This window comes from Fusarium coffeatum, assembly GCF_003316985.1.
Source record: "Fusarium coffeatum strain FIESC_28 chromosome Unknown BRIP53273_contig_130, whole genome shotgun sequence".
NCBI lineage: Eukaryota > Fungi > Ascomycota > Sordariomycetes > Hypocreales > Nectriaceae > Fusarium > Fusarium coffeatum.
Window position 1 is genome coordinate 70,525 of NW_022157923.1, and position 24,508 is coordinate 95,032.

The window sequence follows — 24,508 nt, forward strand, 5'->3', positions numbered from 1 at the left end:
GATGTATCCATATTTCCGTACGCGCCATCAATGTCGATACTTGCCTGATTAGTAGCATCATGGTGTTCACGACTCTTCACGCGGGTGCTGCCGTCGACCGTTGAATCACTGTCCAAAAATTGTGTCTATTCTTAGCTTTCTCCCCACCTCTAATCAAACTACCATCTAAGCAAGCTTAATGCTCCAGTCATCACCGATTTTGGCTCCAACGCGGCCCACAACCGCAAAGGCCGCACGGCTGCCCTTGGCTTCGTGGTATTGGATCTTGACGGTCCATGTTTTTCCTTCGGACGAAACTGTGGCTTCCTTCTGGTTCCAGGTCTTGGGTGCGCCGACGATAATGACCTTGTCAACGTAGACGGTTTCCATATCCTTGAGCCATGGGCCAGCCTTAATTGACTTGGTGTCGCGTCCCACAGTATCGATAGAAGTCAATGTGTTGCCGCTGAAGGTGAACTTGCGGTGGATGTATTGATCTTGCTCGTACTCAAATGTATCACCGTCATCAATGTAAAGCTCGCCTGAGGCGTTACCATCCTTGGAGACGGAGACAACGAGTGTGTAGTCGTCAAATCGCATAAGAGCACTTGATCGTCGGGGAATATCACGTCGGGGGATGATATGTCCACCTTGAAGGAGAACAGGGACCTTCTCGAGCGGCGCGCTGACTGTGAGGTACTTACCCTTGCTTGTCTTCTGAACGTCGTAGGTAAAGTAGTCGTAGTAAACCTCGTTATCAGGGATCCAAATGTCGGTCGACTCCTTGCCCTGTTCTGTGATTGGCTTCACAAGAAGACCAGTCTCGCCAACAAAGAACTGGTCTTCAAGAACAAAGCCAGCTTCTTCAGAGGGATGCGTCCAGAACATAGGGCGGATGATAGGGCTTCCATCTTGGGACGCGGTGTGGAAAGCGGTGTACCAAGCAGGCAGCAGAGTGTATCGGAGTCTGATAGCGGCAGTCGAGATCTGGGTATAAGGCTCACCCAAAAGGTAAGGCTCACGACGTCGGGCGTCGAGATGGGCATGAGCTCGGAAGAAGGGGTACCAAATACCAGTCTGGTACCAACGGACGAGGAGATCCTTCTCAGGGTTGCCAAAGAAGCCTCCAACATCAGCACCAGCGAAGGGGAACCCAGAGATACCCTGGTTCAGGGTCATAGGGATAGACGCGGCCAGATGTCCCCAGTCAGCCTGGTTGTCACCTGTCCACATAGCACCAAGCTTTTGCGAACCCGCGTAGAAGGCTCGTGTCAGGATGAAAGGTCGTCGAAGCTCCCCCTTTTCACGGTGAAGGAGGGCCTGGAAAGTGGCGTTTTGGAAAGTGAGACCGTTCAGGTTGTGAACATCACGGTGTTCCCATCCTCCGTGGTGGATGTTGTCCTTGGGCATGGTCACCTCGGGTCCGTTGAAAACTGAAGGCTCACTCATGTCGTTCCACATCCAAGTGTTGTGCATGGTACCCTTGAACTTGTCAAACTTGAGCATAGTCTTCCACCACTCAATAGCCTTGGGGTTAAAGCAGTCGATCCAGTTGGAGGCTCCAGGCCAGCACCATCCCTCGTACGGTTTCTGGTCCTTGTCGTGAGTAGCAAGGTCTTGGGCAAGCATTTCCTGTGAGGCAACGTAGTTATCAGTCTTCTTGATATGGGGGTCAAGAAGGACGACAAGTTGGCGACCATGAGCATCCAGATGTTCACCCATGTCGATAGGGTCAGGGAAGGAGTGAGGCTCCCAGGTGAAGTACTTGCGGTCATCGGTATACTCGAGATCCAGCCAGATAACGTCGTATGGGATCTTGTGCTTGTCCATGTTGCGATCAACGTTTCTAACGTCGTCGCTGGAGATGTAGTTCCATCGGCACTGGTGGTAACCAATGGCAAACTCTTGGGGCATAGCAGTGTAGCCGGTCAACTCTCCATAGGTCCTAGTGAGATCAGAAGGAGTGGGACCGAGGAGCACGAAAACATCGAGGAGACCACTCTCGGAAATCCAATGAGTATGTGTGTTCGTCTTGCTACCAACACCAAGGCTCAGAGGGTTTGCCTGGTTCTTCTCCTTGGTGATGTCGACCCAAGTCTCGGCAACGTTGAGCCAGAAAACACCAACAGACGAACCCTTGCGGTGAGCTTGCATGAAAGGAATAGCACCGTAGAGGGTCATTGGGCTGTCAAGGATGTATTCGAACACATCGGCGTTGTACATGCGGTAAGGTTCAGCGTAGTTGCCATCTCCACCACGGGTCTGCTTCAAGGACAGAGGACCAGTGTGTTCGGGAATACCAAACACATGCTCGTATCCATGGAAAGTAATGTCCATAGCCACACTTTCAGGTCCACGAGGCTTGGAGTCGGTGTTTCCACCAAAGGACTCGTCCCACCATGTGCTCTCATCCTCGGCGGCTTCCTCACCTTCCTTGTTCTCGATCTTGGGTCGCCAGTGTTCCATGTTCAACCAACCACGCTCGTTGAACTTGACGTGTGAGTTGCCATCGCGTCGGAAGTCGATCTCGAAAGGTGAGAACTTGATGACAGCTTCATGGTTGCCCTCAAGTCCGAACTTGATGTTGACTTGACTCTTGTCTTGGTGTGCAAGTTGCGCGTCCTTGTCGAGATCCAGACCAGCAACAAGAACCCATTTATCAGCCTCGTTGTAACGTTCTTTGCGAACAGGACTGTCGTCTCGTAGCACAATATCCTTGTTTCGTCGCTTCTCCTCGTCCATCGTGACTCGGGCGGAACCAGACATGAGGAATGAGATCGTAAGGGGGAGGCGAACGGTGTCTCCGTTGGAGTTGATGGTCTTGACCACCATAGCTTCCAGCTTTCCATTCTCGAAGGATACCGAATCGGCGGTGATCTCGTATGGTGTCTTCCAGTTTGATCCTTGGGCAAGGGCGCTGTCGGCATAGGCGCGGTTTCGTTTACAGAAGCCAGATTGGTTGCATTTCTTGAAATCGTTCTCCTTGACAGCAACTAGAGATTGTGAGTCGCAAATTGGTCAATGTTCAGTTCCAGAACTTACCGGCTGATTGGAAAAGGCAGGCAAGAGTGCCTAGCAGCAACAACAGCGCCGTCCAGCGAAAGGACGACGCCATATTTGACCTCATGATGTTGAGACGGTCAAGAAACAGACCGCAATTAAAGGTTGAATAAAGAGATCGTAAACGTAGTTGGTATATCAAACAAACATTCGCAGAAAGATATAGTCTCTTGATCTATATCCACCTCTAAATCTTCTGACTAGCAGAAGTCTCGGTTGTTATTGTGGTTTGTGCTGGGGATAACCTCAGCTTTGATGATGTCGAAGTCAAGCTGTCCCTTAGCTCCCCCTGTGAAACTCCAATCCGGATTGGGACTGGTGTGAGACGCAGGGGAGCGGGTACCAAGATGGCGGGGCAAGCTTCGGTAGAAGACTAGACCTGATAGCGAACCAGCTCTTATTGAGTTCTTACATTTTGGAGGTTGTTTTCTTTGCCATTGACTGCACTGTACACTGCTGATCAGAAGCTTATAAGTATTATTACTGTATCTTGTTTGCGTCTTCAGCCCTGTGAGTATTGTCCCGACTGTCTGTTTCTCACTTAAGCTGACACAACTATGGCTGAACTCTATTAATGTTTCAGTATATGTAGAGATCCCCTTTTTGTCTCTACTCCTTTCTTCAAAAGTACCCCTTGACTGTTGACAGCTCTTACAAGTGTCAACTTCAACCAATTTATCAGTCACGTGTCCGTGTGAATTCCCCAGATCTCGCACCTACCAAGACCCCTCAACGCCAGCTCATCATGGCTGCTGAGGAGCCCCGCCAGCGAAAAGACCCCGCCGTGAGTGGCAGCGGCAACAGCAACGAAAACAGCAAGCAAAACAGACGGAGAACAGCGGAAAATCTTGCCCCGCCATTTTTTGCACTGCTCTTCGCCCTTTTCGCCCTTTATATCCTCTTTTCACCGCCTTCTTCAAGCCTTTCCCCTCCAGTCCCCGTCTGCCCTTCTATCTCTACTTCCTCTTCTGTTTCTTCATCTCAAGTCATACCAGACAAGAACATCGCCAAAATGTCCTCCTCCGAGCAGACGTAAGCTACCCCGCCATCGAGCTATCACGGTCGATGCCCCTCCATGTTGAACTTTTGCTGACATTGCTATAGCTTCATTGCCATCAAGCCCGACGGTGTCCAGGTAAACAGACCTTGGCGTTGATATCATTGATACGAACAAATCTAACATACATCTTACAGCGTGGACTCGTTGGCCCCATCATCTCTCGTTTCGAGAACCGAGGGTAAGCTTATACTTCGATCAACGTCATTACAGGAATTAACTTTGGATAGCTTCAAGCTTGCTGCCATCAAGCTCATGACCCCCGGCAAGGAGCACCTCGAGAAGCACTGTTCGTCACCGAAAACAACCACATAAAGCATCAATTGATACTGACATACCCGCAGACGCTGATCTCGCTGGCAAGCCTTTCTTCGCTGGTCTCATTGAGTACATGAACTCTGGCCCCATCTGCGCCATGGTCTGGGAGGGCCGTGACGCCGTTAAGACTGGCCGTTGTATGTTTGACCGCTCCCAACGATTATACAATTGCTAACCATGGTTCCAGCCATCCTCGGTGCCACCAACCCCCTTGCCTCTTCTCCCGGTACCATCCGTGGTGACTACGCCATCGACGTCGGCCGCAACGTCTGCCACGGTTCCGACTCCGTCGAGAACGCCCAGAAGGAGATTGCTCTCTGGTTCAAGGAGGGTGAGGTTGTCTCCTGGAAGTCCGCCCAGTTCAACTGGGTCTACGAGAAGGCTTAAATCTGTCATTGATATGACGCCCTGAATGACGGAATTGAAAAAGCACATATAAGTGGGATGACTTCATCTCGGGTATAACAAAATCAAAGACAAAATCTTCTCAACCTTGATGGTCTCATTGACTAAGCCTTGCGCGTGAATACCCCTTTGGCTCTCATGAGCACTCCGGCAAACCATGGCGTAGCCCAGACACTACCGATAATTCGGACTGGCAGTAGAGCCTTTGTTATCGCATATGCTAGAGCAACCTCCACAAGGACCTTGTAACGTCCATCTCCACTATGCCAGCGCTCAACTGCATTCTCGGATTTAGAATCGGGGTGTGTCGTAGTGCTCGATGTTGTGTGCTCTTCATTCTGCCCGAACCCAAACCAGCCCTTGCGTTTGAAGTATCTCTCGAATCGACCAACTCCATCTTCGACATAGCTTCCAAAGTGACCCGTTACGTAGTCGACAGGTACATAATTCGTGTAATGAAAGAGTCCGAATAGTCCTAAAACCGGTACGATGGCTGTGATTTCGTGCAGAATAAGAAAGGAGACTATGTGCGAGACTGGTGCGTTGCGCAAACCGCTGGTGTATTTTTGTAAACGTTTGGGGAGCTTTGAGGTAATGCGGTCGATGCGGGAAGCTTGGGTTGACTCGGCGCGGATGTTTGAGCTGAACAGGCGTGGAGGAGCGCGAGCTCTTAGGCTGGGACGCCAATTGAAGGCTACTAGGTTGCGGCGCATGCTGGGATTGAGGCGATCAAACATGAAAATCTAGGGCAGCATCAGTGTGGTGGAAATGGAGAGGTCATTGTTGATATTCTGCCAAACCTGGGTGGAGCTGCTGACATAGCGATACAAGCGTTTCTCAGTGAAGCTTTAGGGTAACCAGCATGGGACGTTTAATATTCTCTTCTATAGGTACGGATCTGGATCGGTTTGTTCATGGCGTTGATAGATTGTCGACATGCAAGAACTCTCAATAGCCTTTATTTCGTCTTATTACTTTTCGCTGGAAAGAGTTGACGAGATTTTGTGATGCTTCTCATGTGGATTTCTTGAAGTGTTATAGGTGACGCCCTGTAACTGTTAGATACCGAAAGAATAATGGCTTATTGGAATGAGAGCTTTCCCAAAAGGTTTTATGAATCAGAGATAACTATACTGATCTCATTACCAAGAGGAGATCTTTGGTCAGCTGCAATAGAAGTGGCGACAGTAACATGGGAATACGGCATATACAGAGCTTGATATCCTTTTGAGCGTCTACAACATCAACACCAAGTTCAAGCAACTGGTCGATGCAATCATCACTACTATCATGTCATGGAAGAATGTGGGTATGCAATTCTATCCAATCGCTATACTGATTCCTCACTCATTGACAACTGCCCTCGGCAAAAGTGAAGGCATCGTGGGCTGCATGTCAAACCTTATACTGCACCCCTTCCTTCCTTCCTTCTGCGCATCAACCTCTTTTACGTCACTTGATTCCAAACGATTTCGGAATGACGCGTGTTGGGGTGCTTGATAATAAGCTGTGTCATGTTCAGGCAGCTGATGGCATCATTTCCATGTCTGCTCCTGCCCTCCAAGTCAATCTTTCGCTGCATTGCGCACAAGCTCCTTCCCAAACATCGTTCAACTGCGTCAGAGGTCCCCAACGAAACATCTAGAATGAGGTAATCACAATAAAGAGGGAAGGCACTCGGTCTGCTGGCTGCCTCACAGCAGATGCTGAAGACTTAATAACTTTTCTTCCATCTCATCTTGTCCATCTTCTCTTCTTCTCCTCACACCTCCCATCACCAGCTTCACCTAACACTCACAAATCCCAACCCCTTTGTCGCAATCGACTATCAGCTCTGCTACACATCTGACACTCACCTCAATTGCACACAATTCACTACCTCATCAACATGGTCTCTGTCAAGTCGGCGGCCGTCGGCGCCCTGCTGGCAATTGCCCAAGCCCAATCCAAGATTCGTCATCCCAACGAAGATCTCATCCTTGCTGATTGTGGCATTGGAGACAACAAGGCCCATCCCAAGTGGTCTACTTCCCGCCAGGTAAACTGGTACAAAGACATCAAGTGGCCTGAGGATGCTTCCTCATTCCCTGCTGCCCCTGACTTGTCTGTTGAAGTTCCGTATGCAGGTGGACAATATCCCTGGAACCCCAAGGGAACCACCGTCAAACTCTCCAACGGTGTCGTTTGGACAGCCTACATCAACCCTGCCGTTGCCGATGGCATGCCTGCCGGATCCGCCGTCACCACCAAAGAGGGTGGTCAAGAGCTCAACTGTTTTGCCTACCGTGGCCGTCCTGTCAGTGCTGCTCTCAACAAGACAGTCACCGACGATGCTGTTTGCCTGTCTGCCTTTGTCTGCAACCGCGACAAACAAGCTCCTCCTCGTCCAAGCGACATGAGCTCTCCTACCTCAACTTTGCAGACAAAACCCGCTCCTCCTGCCACCACTTTCATCTCAACTGCTCCTGCAACCCCTAGCCCTACTGGCGGCAATGAGCCACCACCTCCTGCCGACCCCAATGCTGGCAAGCTGTTTGTGAATGCTCTTGTCAGTCCTCGTTTCATCAACTGGCCCAACACCTGGCAAGCCTTCATTGAGAAGTTCTCCTGGGATCGACAGACTGGCAAATGTGTTGCTCAACCTGTCAAGGGAGACGGATACACCATCAACATCGATTGCGCTGGAATCCAGATCGATTCTGACTCCCACTTGACCCTTCTATTGATCAAGTCTCTCAGCGATCTTGGCATGAACAGCACTCTGTTCAACCAGAATCCCATTGTGCCCGGAAAGCGCAACGCAACTTCAGATCACTGGGTCGTCATGCCAGAAGCCTTCAGCCTCCAGGCTATTGATGTTGCTCATCAGAACACCGTTGGCTATCTCAGTTACAACACAAGCTACGACAACTTCCTGAGCGGGCCATGCGTTTCCTGCGACACCAAGAGGTTCGACACACAGTTTTTCAGCCCTATCCTGGCTGCTATGAAGGGCACCTACCCTCGCTACAACAGCTACAACGTTGAGGCCCAGTGCAGCCCCTGGATGGCATGCTTCTAAGGGCAGAGGTGGTGCATATGAACGACATGGTTCGACGATGGTATGTTGTATGTCTTATGAAGGGTAATGCGGTTCATTATGGACGAAAAGGGGATGTAATATTTGGTGTCCGATGTGGCATTGTCTTTGCTTTCGACATGTATTTCAATGGTTCGCTTTATTTTATGACGAGTCAGACTATGTTATTCGTTAGTTGATCGGCTTTCTGTACAGATATTTACTAGCAATGACGGAACAAACTCAACTCAAATCAGATGAATATCTCTCCATGTGAAGTCACCTGTGATGTGCTCCCCAAACATGGCACCATGGACGTACGCGTCGCCAACCACTTGAAAGCAACTGTCAGATGGACCCTTTCTTCGCAATACCAAAGGAGTAGCACAGCCTGAAACGATCATGATTCTGTCTCCAACTTCGGCGTGAAGGGGAACTAGACACAGGTAACCTCTGACAGTCCTTACGAGGCGTCTATTTGCAACGATGCTTATGCGTAATAGTGCTTCAAAATGAGCAGATGCTTTCTCCCAGGGAGTGAACTTATCCTGGTTCTCTGATTCGGTATTGACTCGGACGGCCGGGTCATGTCGTAAGCCCAACTCAAATAATAATGGTATCATGTCACTCGTTTTGGGCAGAGTATTAGTAGAATCCCGAGTATTGGCGAGTGTCCATAAGGGCTCCAAGGCATCGAATTGGTCATATATGGATGGGCTCCTAGACTGACGTGCGATCAATGCCTTGATAGTGATGAGAAGTATCCACTTAGAGAAGGATTCAGCAAGATGTGATGGCGCAGGACGTTGGGATTGATCGCTATCCATGATGAGAGTGCGCCAGAAGGCTTCAACGACGGGCTGGCCCGTAGGTATGTATGTTTTACCACAGTGAAGCAGCATCTTCATAGTGTTGTTGAAGTTGCCTTGACAAACATCAGACCATAGCTCGCCGAGTTCCTCTATGGAACCAAGATGAGGGCTCACGGCCTTGACGTTGAGACGATATAGGTCTCTGTCGATGGTGAAAACTGCCTCAGCACTAGCTGAAGCATCGAATTGTGGGAGTGTTGTATAGCTAGGACCTAAGACAGGGGCATGAACAAGGTCGAACGAGGGTATCCATGTTGGTAGGTTGGACGGTTTAGCTCGGCTGGCGATACCAGCGAGGGAGAGGAGATGAAGAGCTTTAGTATCTTCGAGAAAACTGATGCCGAGTTGAGTGAGAACAACGTCGTCGAAAGATTCATAGTCAATATTGAGATCCAAGCGAGGTCGTCCTTTGGCTTGGTTCATGTGATTGACAATGCCGATTAGGGAGTATACCCGATCTCGAGGAACAGTCGCTCTGAAACCGATGCTACTCAGCAGTAGTTCAAGTAACAGCCTTTTAGGGTGATCATCTTGTATGCCCACTGAGTAGTCGATGTTTCTTAAGAGGTCTTTGTAACGACTTTCTTTGTCTTGGCTCCATTGCCGGGTGACGTGGAGGTCTGAAGCATGGATGATGGATTGTATCAGAGGGATAGGTTGTAAGTCTGAGCCAACAGAGAATAAACCGACGAGAGCACCAGACATGTTGATTAAGCCTGCTGTATCGCCAACTGCATCCCAAGGAATCTCATGATGCCCGATGAGAACAGTTGCAGCTCGGGAGAGTGCGACCTCTTGAATCATCCACGTTCGACCGAACCAAGCTCTTGTGTAGATATCCCCAAGCGCCACCCAGTCATCCGCCGTAAGACCAGGAAGACCGTTCCTCTTCAACATTTCTGGATCATAAGCGATGAAGACATCGCCGTATGATTGGGTCTTTCCCCATTCGATGATCTTTGCCTCCGCGCCTTTAGCGATTTCCTGCACGATCTCAACAGATCTATTTGTCTTGTCCGTAGCGGTTCCAAGCCATACTACTGTCTCAAATGCGCCGTTGTAGATGTGATCCATTATAGCTACTTGGGCAGAACGCTCTGTTAGGTCTTGTTGGTTGATGCAGATGCCGTCGACCCAGTGGTAGTGGCCTGGTCTTGAGAGGCATAGTTGAGAGAGTGCATCGTAGAGATTTGGCTGGACAGTAAATGACTTGCCATCGAGCGTTATTGTATATCTCTTGTTAGGCGAGAAGGATGTATTCTTCACAGCGGGACCCCAAGTATACGAGAGGGCGAGATATGGTGGGCATTGGTCTAGGTAGAAGGTATGAAGAGTGATATTTGGGGATGAGCTTGAGCTTGAGTCGGGGAGGCGAATGAGACGGATTTGTTTGTTTGAGATTGTATCAATATAAGTGAAGCCGAACAGTCCTTGGAAGACGCTGCAAATCACTGTTGAAAACCTTTGCGATGCCGCAGTAATAAGACGATTGATACGTTGAAAGTTGATAACGAGAGCAACAATGGTAGCACTAGCTACAAGGTGAGACGACTGAACTCGAGTGAGTACCAGTAGTCGGTTACTGAGCCCGAGACTTAGCTTCATGGCGGTAAAAAGTCGTGATATGAACGAGGCATTTGAGCTGGGTTGTTGATGATGAGAGGGTTAGCTGAAGATGAGAGCGAGATACGCCGCATGAGGTGACAGGGGTCTGGCGTTCGAGCTAAAACGTTGATAGCCTAACTGTTGAAGACAAGTATCTCACGATATCCAATATGGCATCGAAATAACTAAAAATACTCTTTCATAGTTTTGGAAGTAAAAGCTTAATTGTATAGAAGAGCCTAAGGCCTCATCTGGGCAGGCCTCTTTGCGAGACGTATCTATCTATTTCTCGTCATGGTAACAGAATATCTCCTTCTAAACACCCTTGCCGCGCCTGAATCTTTGCGTAAACGTCGAGTGGTAGCCAGTCATGGAATTACCATACTGATGGCCATTCTGTCTATGCATCCGAGCCATCCGTGTAGTAGTCGAACTGCTTCGGCACCGGTACATCCTTTCCGCCTGGTGTATCTGGATCGACATCTCGGATCTTCTTTGTAGGTTGTTCTGTAACAGCCGGCGCTTGTTGTGTCGGCACTGGATCCGAGAGAATATGCCCTCTCAACAACTTGGTCATCTCCCTCGCCCACTCCCAAGGCCTCTCCTTTCCACCAGGCAAGCTGTTAAAATACTCCCAACCCATCACACCACCAAATTTCCCATACCGTCCCCGCAACGTCGTAAGCACCATGTTGAGAGGATTAAACGGCACGTAACCGTGTCCATTCTCAGGATTGGTGACGAGTCCGATGACGATCTTCTCTGGCGGCCAGCCCTTCTGGACCATGAGATCGTACATTAGGGGATTGCTGCAGTCGCCCCAGCCGCAGTAGAATTGGGTGTTGTACCAGGCGATGTCGCGACCGCGCATAACTTCTAGAGCTTCGTAGTCGAAACCGCTGAGGTTCTTGGTGAAGTCGAGAAGAGACATTGCAACGGGTGCGAGGGTGATGATGAAACTTGGACCAAAGTCGCTGCGTAGACGATCGATCAAACGCACGATTCCTCCCAGGGACATTTCTTCCTCAACATCCAGATCCAACCCATCGAGTGCCCTCTCTCGAATCATATCCCTCACAGGACCATAATACCGATCAAACTGGTCCTGATCAGCATCCAACTTGGCATAGCTGCCCTTACAAGCACCGCCCAACATGCCCATAACCTTAACGCCCGAAGCTTGTAGAATACGTAGCTCTGCCCACATGGTCTGGAAGATAGCGTGAGACGGGTGATAATCGTTCAGCGTTATCTTTTCAGGGTCATCGTTTATGTGGATGGCGGCGACAATGACGTGAGTGATGGCGATATTTGGTTGTGTGATGAGGGGCAGAGGAGAGATGAGGTTGCCTGAGGAGTCATGATGGGTTTGGTAGTATGTTACCAGTCGGGGGAGAGGGTTTGCTGATGGTGGTAGAGGAGGCATGATGTGGCCTTTTTGGGAGTTGAAGTTGTTGATGAGAGAAGTTAAGCTGGGGAGCTTGGAGGTTGTGGTGGTTAAGCTGAGCTGTAAGCTTTGGTGGAGCTTGAAGCCTAATTCAGCAGCTATTCAGCCACTAACAAGACACTGAATCAAGAACGAATATTCCAAATCAACATTTCATTGTCGACTATAACAAATATTAAGCTAATTACTAGGGTATCATTCTTAAAAATTCTGGACTCGAGCCTGTTCCTTTTCCAAATCCTTGACTCTAACCTTCTTACCTACACATCGTCCAGGATGCCAAATAGCAAAGAGCATAACAGCCAATGCAATAGGAGCAAACTCAAGACAAGCAAAGTAAATCTCGTTCGAGTACAACTTTCCTCCAAGACCCTCAGCAGTTTCTGCAAGACGAAAGATGGTTCGCAGATAAACCATGATAGTAGCCACTGCAAAAGCGACACAGAAGATACTGAGTTTCTTTCCACGACCACTAACCTCTCTTCGAGCGCGGAAGAGGAATGTTGCTGAGAGGATAACGAAGATAGTCATAGCAAAGACCTGATAGGCCAAACCTCCGAGAAGAATGTTATTCGCAACAGTAGGATCTTGACGGTTCGACTGTCTCACTCCAATAAGAGCAGCACCCGTAACCTGAACAACCGTAGCAATAACATCAGAAGTAATAAAGAACCAAAGGATAAACTTAGGCGGCGCAAGAGAATATCGTCGTCCCAATCTCGGAATCAGTGCTGAAAGAATCGTGTACACGCCTGCAGCAAGGAACACAGGTGCCGTGACGATGAAGAAGTAGTTAAGGATAAAGTACAGCAGATGATAAGGATCTTTCTTTGCTGAGAGGGACCGAGCGATGTATCCGACGATTTCGAAGAGGAGACCGATTGGAAAGGTAATAAAGTACCAGCTGCGATATTTGATGTTTTGGAAGAGGTGGATTATCATGAAGAGGGCGAACCAAGCTGCTGCGAATACGGCGAGGGAGAATGCTGGAGTGTAGCCATAGATGATGATAGGTGTATCCCATTTGTCGTTTGGGTTTGGAAAGTTGGGGTCAACATAGCCATCAATAGGCGGACGACCTATAATCTATCTGTTAGTATAAGTTGTCTCTATATTGAGGTTCTATTCATACCGTTTGAGCTGCTCATATTGAAGTGAAGATCAAAAGCTAGTACTCGATAATCACAAGAGTCTACAATGCAACATCATCCAGGTTACCCTCGGATCTTTAAATCCTTCAAGGACCCTTCAAACTGTCTTAAACACCCTTATTTTCAAGCTTCAATAGAACCCCTGGTACTAGCCAAAGTCATGAATCATCATTTTTGTGCTGGCCTCATACTAGAGCTTTCTATATGGATTGAACCAACGCCCATGTTCAGGGGTCTAACGAACTACCTAAACGATAATTGAATGGATAATCGTTTACAAGTCAATCAGCAACCGTTTCCATGACGATTTGGTTCCCTTTTTGGGTGCAGCCTCTGGGTCTTGTTCACATGTAATGTCTTCAACAGACACTAAAGGGAATGGTTCAGTGCGCTTTGACCACTGTCAGTTATCCTTGGCATTGTGTCATTAACTGTCAAATTAAGCGACCGTTGCCGAAAAGACGAATCATTGAAGTCAATTCTTTAGCGAATGCGAAGTTGAAGATTTGAAGATGCTGAGCAATTCTATTGTGGACTTTGAGAACATTCTATAAGCCGAGATCCGAGTCTATGTCTATGATTTGATCAAGTCATCGCCTACAACCTCCTCAAAGATACTCTGTCGAATCTTTTGCAACTCCGTCCTCGCTTCCTCCATCTCCTCTCCCTTGCGCTTCAACTCCTTGGACAAATAATATCTCTTCTCCTTTGCTTCACTCAAACAATTCTCCAAAGCAGCTGTACATCGAGCTACTTCTTGTCGACCACCTGTGACATCCACTTTTCCCCAGACTTCACCCAAATTGGATGTAACCTCCATAGTACGTGGGTTAGCCTCGGGAGGAAGCCTGATAACGTCTGAACCGAGCTGCACCAGCTGATCGACCGTCGTCTTGCTCTGCTGAATGAGTTCTCTTCCCTGATTTAGGGAGCGGATGGAATTCATGTCTCCTGACTGAAGAGCCTTTTCTACTTGCTGGAGACCAGCTGACATTGTCGCTGTTGATTGCTCAAGAAGATCTAGCGCTTTTTGGTGTAGTTCATAGGCTGACTTTGTAGAGACATATGTAGACAAGGCAGCATCGCTTCGTCGCTCCTTTTCATCCTCCTCTGGGAAATCAGGCGTTGGGCCGGAGAAGATATCGTCGTAAATGTCGTCCAGTTGCTTCTGAAGATCAAGATAATACTGCATGCTCTGGTCAAGCTCCCTCTTCTTCGCGAGCTCTTCTTCCAACTTTGCCTTGATACTTGAGTTGTGTTCTGCCGCGTGATGCGCCTGTTGAAGCGTGTTGTGATAATTCTGCTCTTCCTTCTCAGCCTGCCCTGTAAATGAATTCTCTTTACCGCCGATCTTGTAAAGAAATTTCATAGCATGGCCATCGCGGTACTTTTTATGTGACTCAAAGTCAGCTAGACGCTTGCGATCTAATCCTTCGAGTTCCCTGTTTGAGTCTGCTAGCTGTGACTCAAGGTCTGTGACGACCTTTTGTTGTAGAGCAACATCGTCGCGGATATGTTTTGTCTGCTCTAGAAGGTTCAATAGTTCCGAAGTCCTGGGGAAAGCCTCTCGTATTGAGTTCTTGATATTGGACATTTGAACGTGAGAGGTATCTTGGCCATTAGAGCCGAATGCTGGTGGTGGGTTGTAATCCATAACTGCTGTCATGTTGGAGTAAAGTGAAATTGGAGTAATTGAGATTCAGCAACTAATAACAAGCTACCATGTGAAGAACTCGTCAGATGATATATGGGGTATCAGATGATGTAGTCAATAGAGCGTATAGCAACTGGAACTGATATAGCCGTAGAGTAATCACTTGACTTGGAAGAGTCGGTTCAACTTGACGAGATGGAAGAATCTTATACATAAACCAACAGGAACAAAGTCCTACATAAGAAGGCGGCGGCTACCGCGCAATAAGAAGCAACTTGAACTTATCAGGCATCTTAAGACATGAATCGAACAGTGCAGAAGGATTTCCCTATCACATTCACGTTCCCACGTAAAAACCTCAATAAAATTGGAGCAACATCGTCACTTTTTCCCATCTGAGGCAAGAAAAGGTTTGAAAGAACCACTAGTGATCGACAACGGCTTTCCAAGCTTGTAAGGCTGATGTGCTGATGCTGGTAGCGAATGAGTCGTAAGGCACTGTAAGGTGTGGTACATGGATGCTTAATGAGGCAAACCGTTATTTACTGTACTGGGACTTCCGTAATTTGCCGGTCCTTTGCCGCGAAAACGGAAGCCTTCCCTGTTTGTTCCACTGAGTGAGTGACCTAACGTAGGTACCTGCTGTACCCAGGGCAAGCTCCATCACCAATTCAACTCGCCATCGCCAATCATTTCATCAAGGCCAAATAAATGGCTTCGTCGAGAGCCCGTTTGCCTCGCGCAGGCAAACTAGGCGCTTTACTGCAATCTCCGAAACCTTCAATATGTCCATTTTGCTCCATCACATCATCTGCCCGCCCACGAATACGGACCCGTCGCGATGCCCTCGCAAAACGCTTCGCTTCCACCTCTACGAACGCACGTGCCGAGCTTGAACAGCACCTCCTCGATATTCAGAAACTCGCACCTTCGCTGGTGAATCTTTCAAGATTACAATTGGCTCTTCAAGGTCTGCGACAAATACCAGGTCAAGAAGCTGTCAGGGTTGCAATTTTGGGACTGGCTCCGGGTTCCGATGCGGGACAGAGAGCAAAGGATGTGTTGAGGGTGCTCATGACGGATCCGTTGCAGGATGAGCAGGACTGGGAGCGCCAATTGAAGGATCATGACCCGAAGAACCCTCTTATTGTCCGAATCCGATCTACCGAAGAGCAGCAGAGTACTTTGACTGTCGCCAAATCGAGTTTTCTCAGCGAGGTGAATGTTTCGTCTGCCGAATGGAACAGTCTTAACCTGGAGCTGCTGTTTATGGAGACACATCTGCCCGAATTTGCCAGAGATGAGAAAACGAGAGCTATCGAGGTGGAGGAGTCTGTTCTTGTTCCGAAGGTCGCTATTCCTTCAGCCGAGCATCGAGTAACGCCAGTGACTACTCCAGTGCACCGGGCAATTCTGGTTGGTGATGGTTTCAACGGAGCTGTCAGCGTCACATCAGTACCAGCCGAAGGAGAGGACTCGGTACTCAAAGTGGTGGATTTAAAGGGCGTTGATCCCAAGCAGCTCGATGCACCATTCGAGACCGTTAACGTATCCGCCGCGGACAAGGGCCTATCCCTTTTCCGTAAGAGCTCAAGCAACGCCATCCAGTATGAGCGACTTTGGTTCGACAGCAACATCCCCGCATTAACGACATGGCTCAAGTCAGGCGTCAGCTCTGCAGACGAGACTACAAAGCCTGCAGTACGAGGATTGATCTCTTCGCTACTAAACAACGTCTTGGCAAGATGCGAGCTTGAAAACCGCCGCGAAATCAAGCACATCTATCAAGAGGAGGCCCCCGTTGGTGAAGAGCCTGCTTTCTCTCCTAGTCTGAACCGAGCAGTGGGTGAATGGTCACAAAATGCACATGCCGAGCTACAAGATGAGCTTGATTTGGCGTTTACGGGCCGAAGATGGCGGAAGCTGGGATGGTGGCAACTGTTCTTGAGAGTGGATGATGTCGCTATGCTCACGAATGAGATGCTGAACCAGAGATTTCTACCTACAGCAGAGCGAGAGCTCGTCTACCTCGCTGGTCAGATTGCTCAAGCTGCAAATGCTGATCAGAAATATCCTCAACCATACTCTGCCGGCCGCCCAAACCATGACCTAAAGCAGCTTACTTCAGGGGAGTTGGAACCCTTCGTGTCAGCCGACACTCGTCCAGGACTACCAAAGTGGCCTGGTCATATCGCCTTTACGCGACGATACCTACAGAATGAGACTGTTCCAGCGCTGCAGGCCTTGGCTCAAAGGCTTGTCGTCCAGTCTCTCGGTACTTCCGGCCTTACCACCTCCCTTGGAGTCCTCGTCTACCTCTCCGACTTCTCCATCTTCGAGGCCGGCGCTGTAGCAGCACTAGGAGTAGCATGGAGTGCCAGTCGCCTACAGAAGAAGTGGGATGCCGCGCGCTCATTCTGGGAGGGCGAAGTCCGCGAGGAGGGACGTAAAGCTCTTCGAGGTGTCGAAGAGAGTGTTGCAGTTGTCACCAACAGCGAGAAACCACAAGAACGTGTGGTTGTAGACCAAAAGGGGGATGAGCTTATCGAGATCCGAGAACTCGTGGCCAAGGCTCAAGAAGCTCTTGGACGCATGAAGTAAAAAGGAGAAACCTGTACATTAAAACGAACGTGAAAAAGCACCTGAGACGATATAATAGATGGTGACGAGATACCAGGCGTAACAGACGCCTCTTTTTTTTGTAATCTAGTCAAATCTCAAAGAACTCACGAGGGCATGCGTTTCCTCGTTGAGCTTTACCGCCATATCCCTCCACATCTAGACTGGTATCACACCGAAGCCTGCTTTCTCTTCTTCATTTTGACCAAGAATATAAAACCCCTCCTTCGTTTGAAGCTTTCATGAAAAATCCAAATAAGCCTGAACGCCAAAAACACGCATTTGTCTTCTCTATTAATCATTCTTCTAGGCGATTTATGATTTATCGTCCTCCTCGACCGCCTGCACGCGCTCGGCTGACTGTTGCGCGACCTCGAGCGAGACCGACACCGCGGCCGCGGACGTTGCGGCTGCGGAACATGGGCGCGTTTCGGAGCATGTCGGGGACGATGAAGAAGCGTACGTGGGAGCCGCGGATGTAGACCTGGTCGAGATGGGAGACGCGGCCGTCGCGGGCGGTGACGGTGATGTCCTTGAGTTGGACGTTCATGTTGTCCTCAGCTGTGAAATGTTAGCAAGTCCGTACCCAATGAAGCATGTCCAAAGATCACAAGGGGACGAGCGTACCATCGAGAAGCTTGCCGCGGTAAGTCTGACCAGAGGTGATTTCGAGGGTAACGATGTGGCCCTGCAAGAACGAGTTAGCTGCGATTCCTCCCAATTTAGATACCCAGCAAGAAAGTACGGACCTGCGCCTCGTTCAGGAGCTTGATAGGAATACCGATTGTGGAAGTCATGGTTGCGGGTTTGTGAGTATCGTGTTGTCGCGTGTAGACGAGGCCGAGGCTGAGCTGGAGCTTGGTATATCTTGAAAATTGGCGAGGCTTGGTGGTTGAGCGACGAATCGGTGGAGAAGAGTTGATCCGGCCGGAAGTTTGGTGTCAAGGTGGCACTGTGTTGATTGCCTCGAACTTAGGTTTTCTAGAGCAAAGTCGTTGGTCAGTTCAAGATTCCCAAGTATTTAATTTTTAAAATACCATGAATACTCTAAAGTCAACAGTCTGTAAGTTTATTCTTGCTTCTTGAAATAGAAGTGCGATATGGGAATTGGTGATCTGGATCATGAGAGAAATTGTTTGGCTTATTTGGGCTTCTAAGACACTCACAGTGCGTAACACTTTACACCATGAGATGAGATATCTTCAGCTTCAATTATACCAAATGACATTATCTTCCAATTCTGCAATTATTGTTCTAAACTCCATGAAAATCACAAATACCACCGACTGTCTCATATGAAACTAACCGCATTACAGACCATCTAACCATTTATTAACCTTGACCTTATTACTGACCTGCTTCGTCTTTCCCTTATCGACCTCTAACTTCTTGCCATGCTTCTTCTTATCCTTATGCTTCTTTGGGGTTGTTGATCTTCGCTTAAGTTGAGTCGGACTCGTTACAACCACAAGTGCTTCTGATGTATCTGCCTCTGTCTGCAATGCACCGCTCATCAATAAGCTAGCATCCGGTAATGTCTCGGCAATAGCAACCTCATCAGTTGTGGGGTCAGATGCTTCTTGTAAAGGTACTGATGGATTGTCTGTCGTTGGTGTCGTTGCAGTAGAGCACGTTGAAAGCTCTGGGGCTTGACTGGGAAGACTTTGGCTTGCAGGATCCTCAACGGCAGCGGATTGGTAGTGAATGTATCCGCCCCGGACATTGGGAACAAACCAATCCTTACCGGTAGGCCGTATTGATGAGATATCTTCTAATGATATATATCGAGCTCGATAGTAGTACAGTCCCGTATCATGAAGGGCCCATTTTGACCATCGTGAACCTCTGTGTGATGGCTCAATCTGCTTGGTGGCTGTCTTTGGGTGTTGCAGGTCATGCGTGAGTTGTCTATCGTTAACCATTGTGAGAATGCGGCGGATACCAATTTAGAACAAAATGAACACGAGACCCGGAAGCGTCGAGCAGATATAATTCAAGGATCGCCCTTCGAGCAAAGAACGTCTGCATCAGACCAAAAATCCAAGGTTCGCATATCTATCCAACATATATCCTCACCCGACAGCCTCACTCTGGTCGCTGGGTGCCGAAAGGAAGCCCGCATGCATCAGAAACACAAATTTCGACCTCTTGTGTCGCCAGGAACTCCTGGGCCGTCAAGGCATGATCGATAGGCGCCTGATTGGGTACTAAATGAGCCAATATTCCATCTAGTTGGTCAAAGCATCTGGAAGGCGTATTTGTGAAAGCTATAAGCGTTGGACAGGTGTCACTGCATCTGCCAATTGAAGAGCTGCACTTTGACTAGACCTGCGAGGTTCCTGATCTGGTAAAATGAGCATGGCCTCAGCCAAGGCCGCCTTGTCAGCTGCCTATCGCGTGCGGCGCGACTTCAACCCACGAATAGCTTATTGAAAGTATGAGGCTCTTTGGGCATCAGGGATTTGTGATTGAGAATTGATATCACGATTCAAAGTAGACGAAATCACAACTGGCTGAGCAGAATGTAACCCAATTGATCGCTTAAGGCGCAGATTGGCTCCGAGAAATCGATATGTTTGAACTTACAACCCGCTTATCAGCGGATCACCTCATTATTGCGTTTCTGTCGTCTCCTCGGCAGCTCCCTCTTTCTGGGTATCATTTTCCTGCTCCTGCTTCTGCTTCTTCCTTGCCGCAAGCTTCTCCCGTGTCTGTTGCTTACGAGCCTGTCTGTTGAGGCTTCCAATCACTCCACCAGACTCTTGTCCGCATGGCCACTTTGCGAAAGCAGCTGCCTCATCCTCCTCTGTCCACTCTCTAGGCAGGACAGCAAAAGTGAGATATGATGTGTGAGTCTTGAGATCCGTCTCGGGTCTATGGTAGAGGTTTCCAGCCATCCAGGGCTTTACATCATCTTCAGCGACCTTTCCGTTGCTCTTGGAGGAGTTCGACTTTGGTGTGTCAATGTCCATTGCTGAAGAGTCGTCTTCGGTGTTTGTTGACTTGAAAGCAACCTTGTGGAATTCTTTCGTTTTTCGGTTAATTTCTTTGAGCCTTTGCATAGCCTCCTTAACGTCTGCTGGTGCTTGAACATTACCCCTTTCAGCGGGAAGGTTTGCTCCGACTCGCTCACGGATAGTGTTGATACGTCGGGCAGAAATCTCCACCATATCAATATCTGTCCAGCCCAAGAGTCGCATTTCCTCGATTGTTCGGGTGACTTGCTCTATACAAGGTGAGAAAGTGCAAATATGAACACTCCTCTTAGGGTCAAGGGGTGAGACCCAGTTCTCCTCGTTCTTGAGCTTTTCAGGTCTTTGTCGGGAAAGGTGGTGAAGAGCTTCCCATGGCGCGGGCAAATCGAGAAAGACTGAAGTAGCCAAAGGAGACTTTCCATCCACATTGAAACCATCTCCGTAGACATCACGGTGTGTCAATTGCACAACACCATCCAGCTTGTGCTCGTGAATCTCTTCCTGCATCTTCTGGTATCGTGGTTCGTGGTACTCGAAGCTGTAAACCTTTCCTTTTCGGTCACTATCATCCTTGGGGTAGCCATTGTATACAGCTCGAGCAGAGGCGTGTGTGAAACTTCCACTACCTGCACCTGCTTCAATAATGCGAGTGCCAGGAACCGCTCGTATTCTCTGCAGGATGTAACTGTAATCGGGGGTATACACGACCTGAGTTCGATGGGGTAGACTGCTCGTCCAAAGCTCGGGTGTCGGTCGAAGAATATGAATGAAGCCACTTGCCGCAGCAACGGCCTTCTTTGCAGGCTTGGATGTTACATCTGTAACTTCCTCGTCTGGGCCAGTCGTCGTTGGCGTATCGTCGTCTGTCGCTTCACGGCGGCGCTTTCGTCCTCTTGATCCAGTATCAACATTTGATGCGCGAACTTGAGATCCCCATGGAATATTGAGTAGCGTAGAGTGAGGGAACGATCCGAATCGTGTATTAAGGGTTGCGCCTTCAAGATAACCATCAACTGCGCCAGTCGATTCCTCGAGGGTGACGGGTTGGAGGTTGTCGCGTGAGAGAAGAACAATTGCCAGGTCACCGGTAGAGGTGGTAGGACCTGGCTCGAGGAAAGGCGACGGTGTAGCCATTGATGCGATGGCACGTCCAAGCGTGTCTATTAAGATCGAGGTGGTTTTGGTAGGATGAAGATTTTCAGACGAGGCAGGAAAATATTTCCAGAATACAGCGCGAGGCTGAACGGATTAGCGTTGGCCCCACTGAAAACTTAGTGAGGGGCATCCAATATGACGCTAAAAATGAACTATTGATCAGGCTATTGGAGAATGTTCGCGGGGACGTTAGGTGTGCTTCCCTGTAGCTCCCCTGTAGCTCAGGCCCTTGCTTGGAAAACTGATTGATGGCGTCTTTCTCTCCCTTTGACTCGACTGTGACTCAAAGCCTCGCTGTATTGTAGACATTTGTCTTCTAAGGTCCCTTGTCTTGCATATACACCTCCTTTCCTCCCTCTTACGATACCCCTTTCTCTCTTTCTCTTTCCTTCTCACTCTTTTCCATTCGTCTTTCTCTTTGGCGTCTGGATGAATCTCTTGCGACAACGTCTTCCAATTCGATCTAAAATCCCCACTCCATTCTCAGCCCGACTGCGACCCCTCCATCGACTGTATTCGTCTCTATCCAGCTCCAACACGAGCACAATGGAGTCGCTAAAGCTTTACAACTCGCTCAAGCCTGGCGCTCCAGTGCCTTTTGTCCCTATTGAGAAGGGCAAGGTCTCTTGGTACGCTTGCGGTCCTACTGTATATGACAAGAGTCACTTGGGTCATGCTCGCAACTATGTCTCGACAGACATTATTCGTCGTATTCTGATGCACTACTTTGGCTTCGACGTCAACTTTGTCATGAACATTACCGACATTGACGACAAGGTATGATAGTATGCCAGGCATCTTGCGACTTGTCTAAACCTCGACAGATTATCATCAAGGCCCGAAGACAACGATTGCTCGAACTCGAAAAGAACAAGAACTATTCCAAGGACGAACTCCGAGACCTTGCTCTGTCTGCTTTCCGAGCGTACGCAAAGAGCAGTCTGCCCCTGCTACTCAAGGATGGAGAGGAAATCAACGAAACCAACTATGCCCAGCGAAGAGAGGCAGGATATGGACATGTGCTTGCAGGTGGTACCATTTCTGGCGAGGGCAAGCCTGGAGACGACGAGGCCAAGGTCAAGATGCATCTCAGCAACATGACTGCTGCTGCTGAAGCTATTTCTTCAGGAGAGATCTTCCCTGGTACCGATGAGATCCTGCTGCCCTACCTTGACTCGCTATACAAGGAGACTATCGACACCCGCGATCAGACCATGTTCACAGATCTGACCCAGAGCATGGAGAAGCTATTTATGGACGATATGGATGCGCTTAACGTCCTCCGACCCAGTGTTATTACCCGTGTTACCGAATACGTCCCTCAAATTGCCGACTTTGTCAAGACAATTGTCGACAAGGGATTTGCATACGAGGCCGATGGTTCAGTCTACTTTGATATCTCTGCATTCGAGAAGGCCGGAAACACCTACGCAAGACTGCGTCCTGACAACCGAAACGACAAGTCTCTTCAAGAGGAGGGTGAGGGATCCCTTTCCAAGGGCCTCAGCGGAAAGAAGAACCCCGGCGATTTCGCTTTGTGGAAGAAGTCCAAGGCTGGTGAGCCATTCTGGCCCAGTCCTTGGGGTGATGGCCGTCCTGGATGGCACATTGAGTACGTCTAATTCATTGAACCGTGGTGCTGAAGCTAATGATAAAAGGTGCTCCGTGATGGCAGGCTGTGTTTTGGGACCTATCATGGATATTCACTCCGGTGGTATCGATCTTGCATTCCCCCATCATGACAACGAATTGGCACAGAGTGAGGCTTACTTCTGCGAGCACGGTAAGGGTGAGCACACATGGGTCAACTACTTCCTCCACATGGGACATTTGTCTATCTCTGGTTCCAAGATGTCCAAGTCTCTCAAGAACTTCCAGACCATTCAGGATGCGCTTGCTACAACCTACTCTTCGCGAGGCATGCGAATTGTGTTCCTCATGGGTCGATGGAATGATGGTGTTGAGATCTCACCCGATATGAGATTGCAAGCTGACAACTGGGAGGCTACCATCAGCGTGAGTATGACTCAGCTCGTATTTGATCAATACTAACATCAGATAGAACTTCTTCATCAATGCCAAGGCTTTGCTCGCCGAGGCTGGCATCACATATGGAGTCAAGTCAATGTCTCTGAATGCCGATGGCAAGTCAAGTGAGGGTCTTTCGGCTGAGCTTGAGCAAGCCAAGCAAGACTTTGAGGCTGCCATGACCAACTCGTTCGATACGCCAAAGGCCATGTCTGTTATTCTCAAGCTGGTCAACACTGCCAATGTTCATGTGAGAGACAACAAGGATGCCGATCTTGTCGGTCTTGAGTCTATTGGTCGATGGATCACCAAGATGGTTGGCATCTTCGGTCTCGACTCCAATGCTTCACCCCCATATGAGGGTCTTGGCTGGGCTACAACTATCGCCTCTGATGTTGAGCCCAAGACGGCCGTTCAGCCTTATGCTGATGCCTTTGCTAAGATCAAGTCAGATGTTTCTAGCCTTTCTCTTGAGAGTGAAGAGATCTCTTCATTGCTTGAGCAAAACCCCACCGCTGAGTTCGAGTCGATCGCAGCCGGTGGCTCGCGCGATCCTGAGCGATTGGCCATGCCTTATCTTCGCGCCGCTTCTAAGCTTCGAGATGAGCTTCGTCGCATCGTTGGTAACCAATCACCTGACACCAAGAAGGCCATCCTCGCTTTGACCGATCGTATTCGTGACGAGGATCTCACAAACCTCGGCGTCTACCTCGACGACAGAACCGATGCAGCCTCTCTGATCAAGTTCATCCCAGCTACTGAGCTGATTGCCGCTCGTGAAGAGAAGGTCGCCCAGGCTGCTGAGAAGGCACGAAAGAAGGAAGAGGCCCGTCTTGCCCGCGAGAAGGCTGACCAAGAAGCCCGTGAAAAGGCAAAGGTCCGACCTGAGGATATGTTCAAGGGTGATGAGAGATATAGTGCTTGGGATGAGCAAGGAATGCCCACCAAGATGAAGGATGGAAGCGACGTGCCCAAGAGTCAGCTCAAGACTTTGAAAAAGCAGTGGGATAGACAGAAGAAGGCTCATGATGATCTCAAGGCCAAGGGACTATTGTAGATGTTAGACGGAGATTATCTAGTATCTAGAAAGAGGAGTAGGGGGATGAAAATAAAAGCGCTTCAAGA

The 24,508-nt window shown here is 49.0% G+C and overlaps 13 protein-coding genes across 13 annotated transcripts; 4 read left to right on the plus strand and 9 right to left on the minus strand.

The window, feature by feature from the left end:
• Nucleotides 1-165: 165 nt before the first annotated feature.
• On the minus strand, nt 166-3,094 carry FIESC28_05990 (uncharacterized protein; the record flags this gene model as incomplete). The annotated part of the gene is made up of 2 exons (XM_031160135.1): nt 166-2,972; nt 3,022-3,094. The coding sequence occupies 2 exons, from the start codon at nt 3,092-3,094 to the stop codon at nt 166-168; spliced, it is 2,880 nt and encodes a 959-aa protein (XP_031015782.1).
• Nucleotides 3,095-3,784: 690 nt separating this feature from the next.
• Nucleotides 3,785-4,801, plus strand: FIESC28_05991 (uncharacterized protein; the record flags this gene model as incomplete). Its single annotated transcript, XM_031160136.1, has 6 exons — nt 3,785-4,071; nt 4,144-4,174; nt 4,234-4,277; nt 4,327-4,385; nt 4,441-4,551; nt 4,602-4,801. The coding sequence occupies 6 exons, from the start codon at nt 3,785-3,787 to the stop codon at nt 4,799-4,801; spliced, it is 732 nt and encodes a 243-aa protein (XP_031015783.1).
• Nucleotides 4,802-4,923: 122 nt separating this feature from the next.
• On the minus strand, nt 4,924-5,532 carry FIESC28_05992 (uncharacterized protein; the record flags this gene model as incomplete). Its single annotated transcript, XM_031160137.1, has 1 exon — nt 4,924-5,532. One exon carries the CDS (start codon nt 5,530-5,532, stop codon nt 4,924-4,926), a length of 609 nt encoding a protein of 202 aa, XP_031015784.1.
• A 1,175-nt stretch (nt 5,533-6,707) lies between these two features.
• Nucleotides 6,708-7,880, plus strand: FIESC28_05993 (uncharacterized protein; the record flags this gene model as incomplete). The annotated part of the gene is made up of 1 exon (XM_031160138.1): nt 6,708-7,880. The coding sequence occupies one exon, from the start codon at nt 6,708-6,710 to the stop codon at nt 7,878-7,880; it is 1,173 nt and encodes a 390-aa protein (XP_031015785.1).
• Nucleotides 7,881-8,125: 245 nt separating this feature from the next.
• Nucleotides 8,126-10,354, minus strand: FIESC28_05994 (uncharacterized protein; the record flags this gene model as incomplete). Its single annotated transcript, XM_031160139.1, has 1 exon — nt 8,126-10,354. One exon carries the CDS (start codon nt 10,352-10,354, stop codon nt 8,126-8,128), a length of 2,229 nt encoding a protein of 742 aa, XP_031015786.1.
• A 400-nt stretch (nt 10,355-10,754) lies between these two features.
• Nucleotides 10,755-11,780, minus strand: FIESC28_05995 (uncharacterized protein; the record flags this gene model as incomplete). The annotated part of the gene is made up of 1 exon (XM_031160140.1): nt 10,755-11,780. The coding sequence occupies one exon, from the start codon at nt 11,778-11,780 to the stop codon at nt 10,755-10,757; it is 1,026 nt and encodes a 341-aa protein (XP_031015787.1).
• Nucleotides 11,781-12,002: 222 nt separating this feature from the next.
• FIESC28_05996 (uncharacterized protein) lies at nt 12,003-12,949 on the minus strand (the record flags this gene model as incomplete). Its single annotated transcript, XM_031160141.1, has 2 exons — nt 12,003-12,880; nt 12,934-12,949. 2 exons carry the CDS (start codon nt 12,947-12,949, stop codon nt 12,003-12,005), a joined length of 894 nt encoding a protein of 297 aa, XP_031015788.1.
• A 577-nt stretch (nt 12,950-13,526) lies between these two features.
• FIESC28_05997 (uncharacterized protein) lies at nt 13,527-14,618 on the minus strand (the record flags this gene model as incomplete). Its single annotated transcript, XM_031160142.1, has 1 exon — nt 13,527-14,618. The coding sequence occupies one exon, from the start codon at nt 14,616-14,618 to the stop codon at nt 13,527-13,529; it is 1,092 nt and encodes a 363-aa protein (XP_031015789.1).
• A 699-nt stretch (nt 14,619-15,317) lies between these two features.
• FIESC28_05998 (uncharacterized protein) lies at nt 15,318-17,207 on the plus strand (the record flags this gene model as incomplete). The annotated part of the gene is made up of 1 exon (XM_031160143.1): nt 15,318-17,207. The coding sequence occupies one exon, from the start codon at nt 15,318-15,320 to the stop codon at nt 17,205-17,207; it is 1,890 nt and encodes a 629-aa protein (XP_031015790.1).
• A 340-nt stretch (nt 17,208-17,547) lies between these two features.
• FIESC28_05999 (uncharacterized protein) lies at nt 17,548-18,022 on the minus strand (the record flags this gene model as incomplete). Its single annotated transcript, XM_031160144.1, has 3 exons — nt 17,548-17,786; nt 17,853-17,913; nt 17,975-18,022. The coding sequence occupies 3 exons, from the start codon at nt 18,020-18,022 to the stop codon at nt 17,548-17,550; spliced, it is 348 nt and encodes a 115-aa protein (XP_031015791.1).
• Nucleotides 18,023-18,535: 513 nt separating this feature from the next.
• FIESC28_06000 (uncharacterized protein) lies at nt 18,536-19,147 on the minus strand (the record flags this gene model as incomplete). Its single annotated transcript, XM_031160145.1, has 1 exon — nt 18,536-19,147. One exon carries the CDS (start codon nt 19,145-19,147, stop codon nt 18,536-18,538), a length of 612 nt encoding a protein of 203 aa, XP_031015792.1.
• A 690-nt stretch (nt 19,148-19,837) lies between these two features.
• FIESC28_06001 (uncharacterized protein) lies at nt 19,838-21,334 on the minus strand (the record flags this gene model as incomplete). Its single annotated transcript, XM_031160146.1, has 1 exon — nt 19,838-21,334. The coding sequence occupies one exon, from the start codon at nt 21,332-21,334 to the stop codon at nt 19,838-19,840; it is 1,497 nt and encodes a 498-aa protein (XP_031015793.1).
• Nucleotides 21,335-21,901: 567 nt separating this feature from the next.
• Nucleotides 21,902-24,440, plus strand: FIESC28_06002 (uncharacterized protein; the record flags this gene model as incomplete). The annotated part of the gene is made up of 4 exons (XM_031160147.1): nt 21,902-22,132; nt 22,180-22,967; nt 23,014-23,371; nt 23,418-24,440. The coding sequence occupies 4 exons, from the start codon at nt 21,902-21,904 to the stop codon at nt 24,438-24,440; spliced, it is 2,400 nt and encodes a 799-aa protein (XP_031015794.1).
• Between the last annotated feature and the right edge of the window lie 68 nt (nt 24,441-24,508).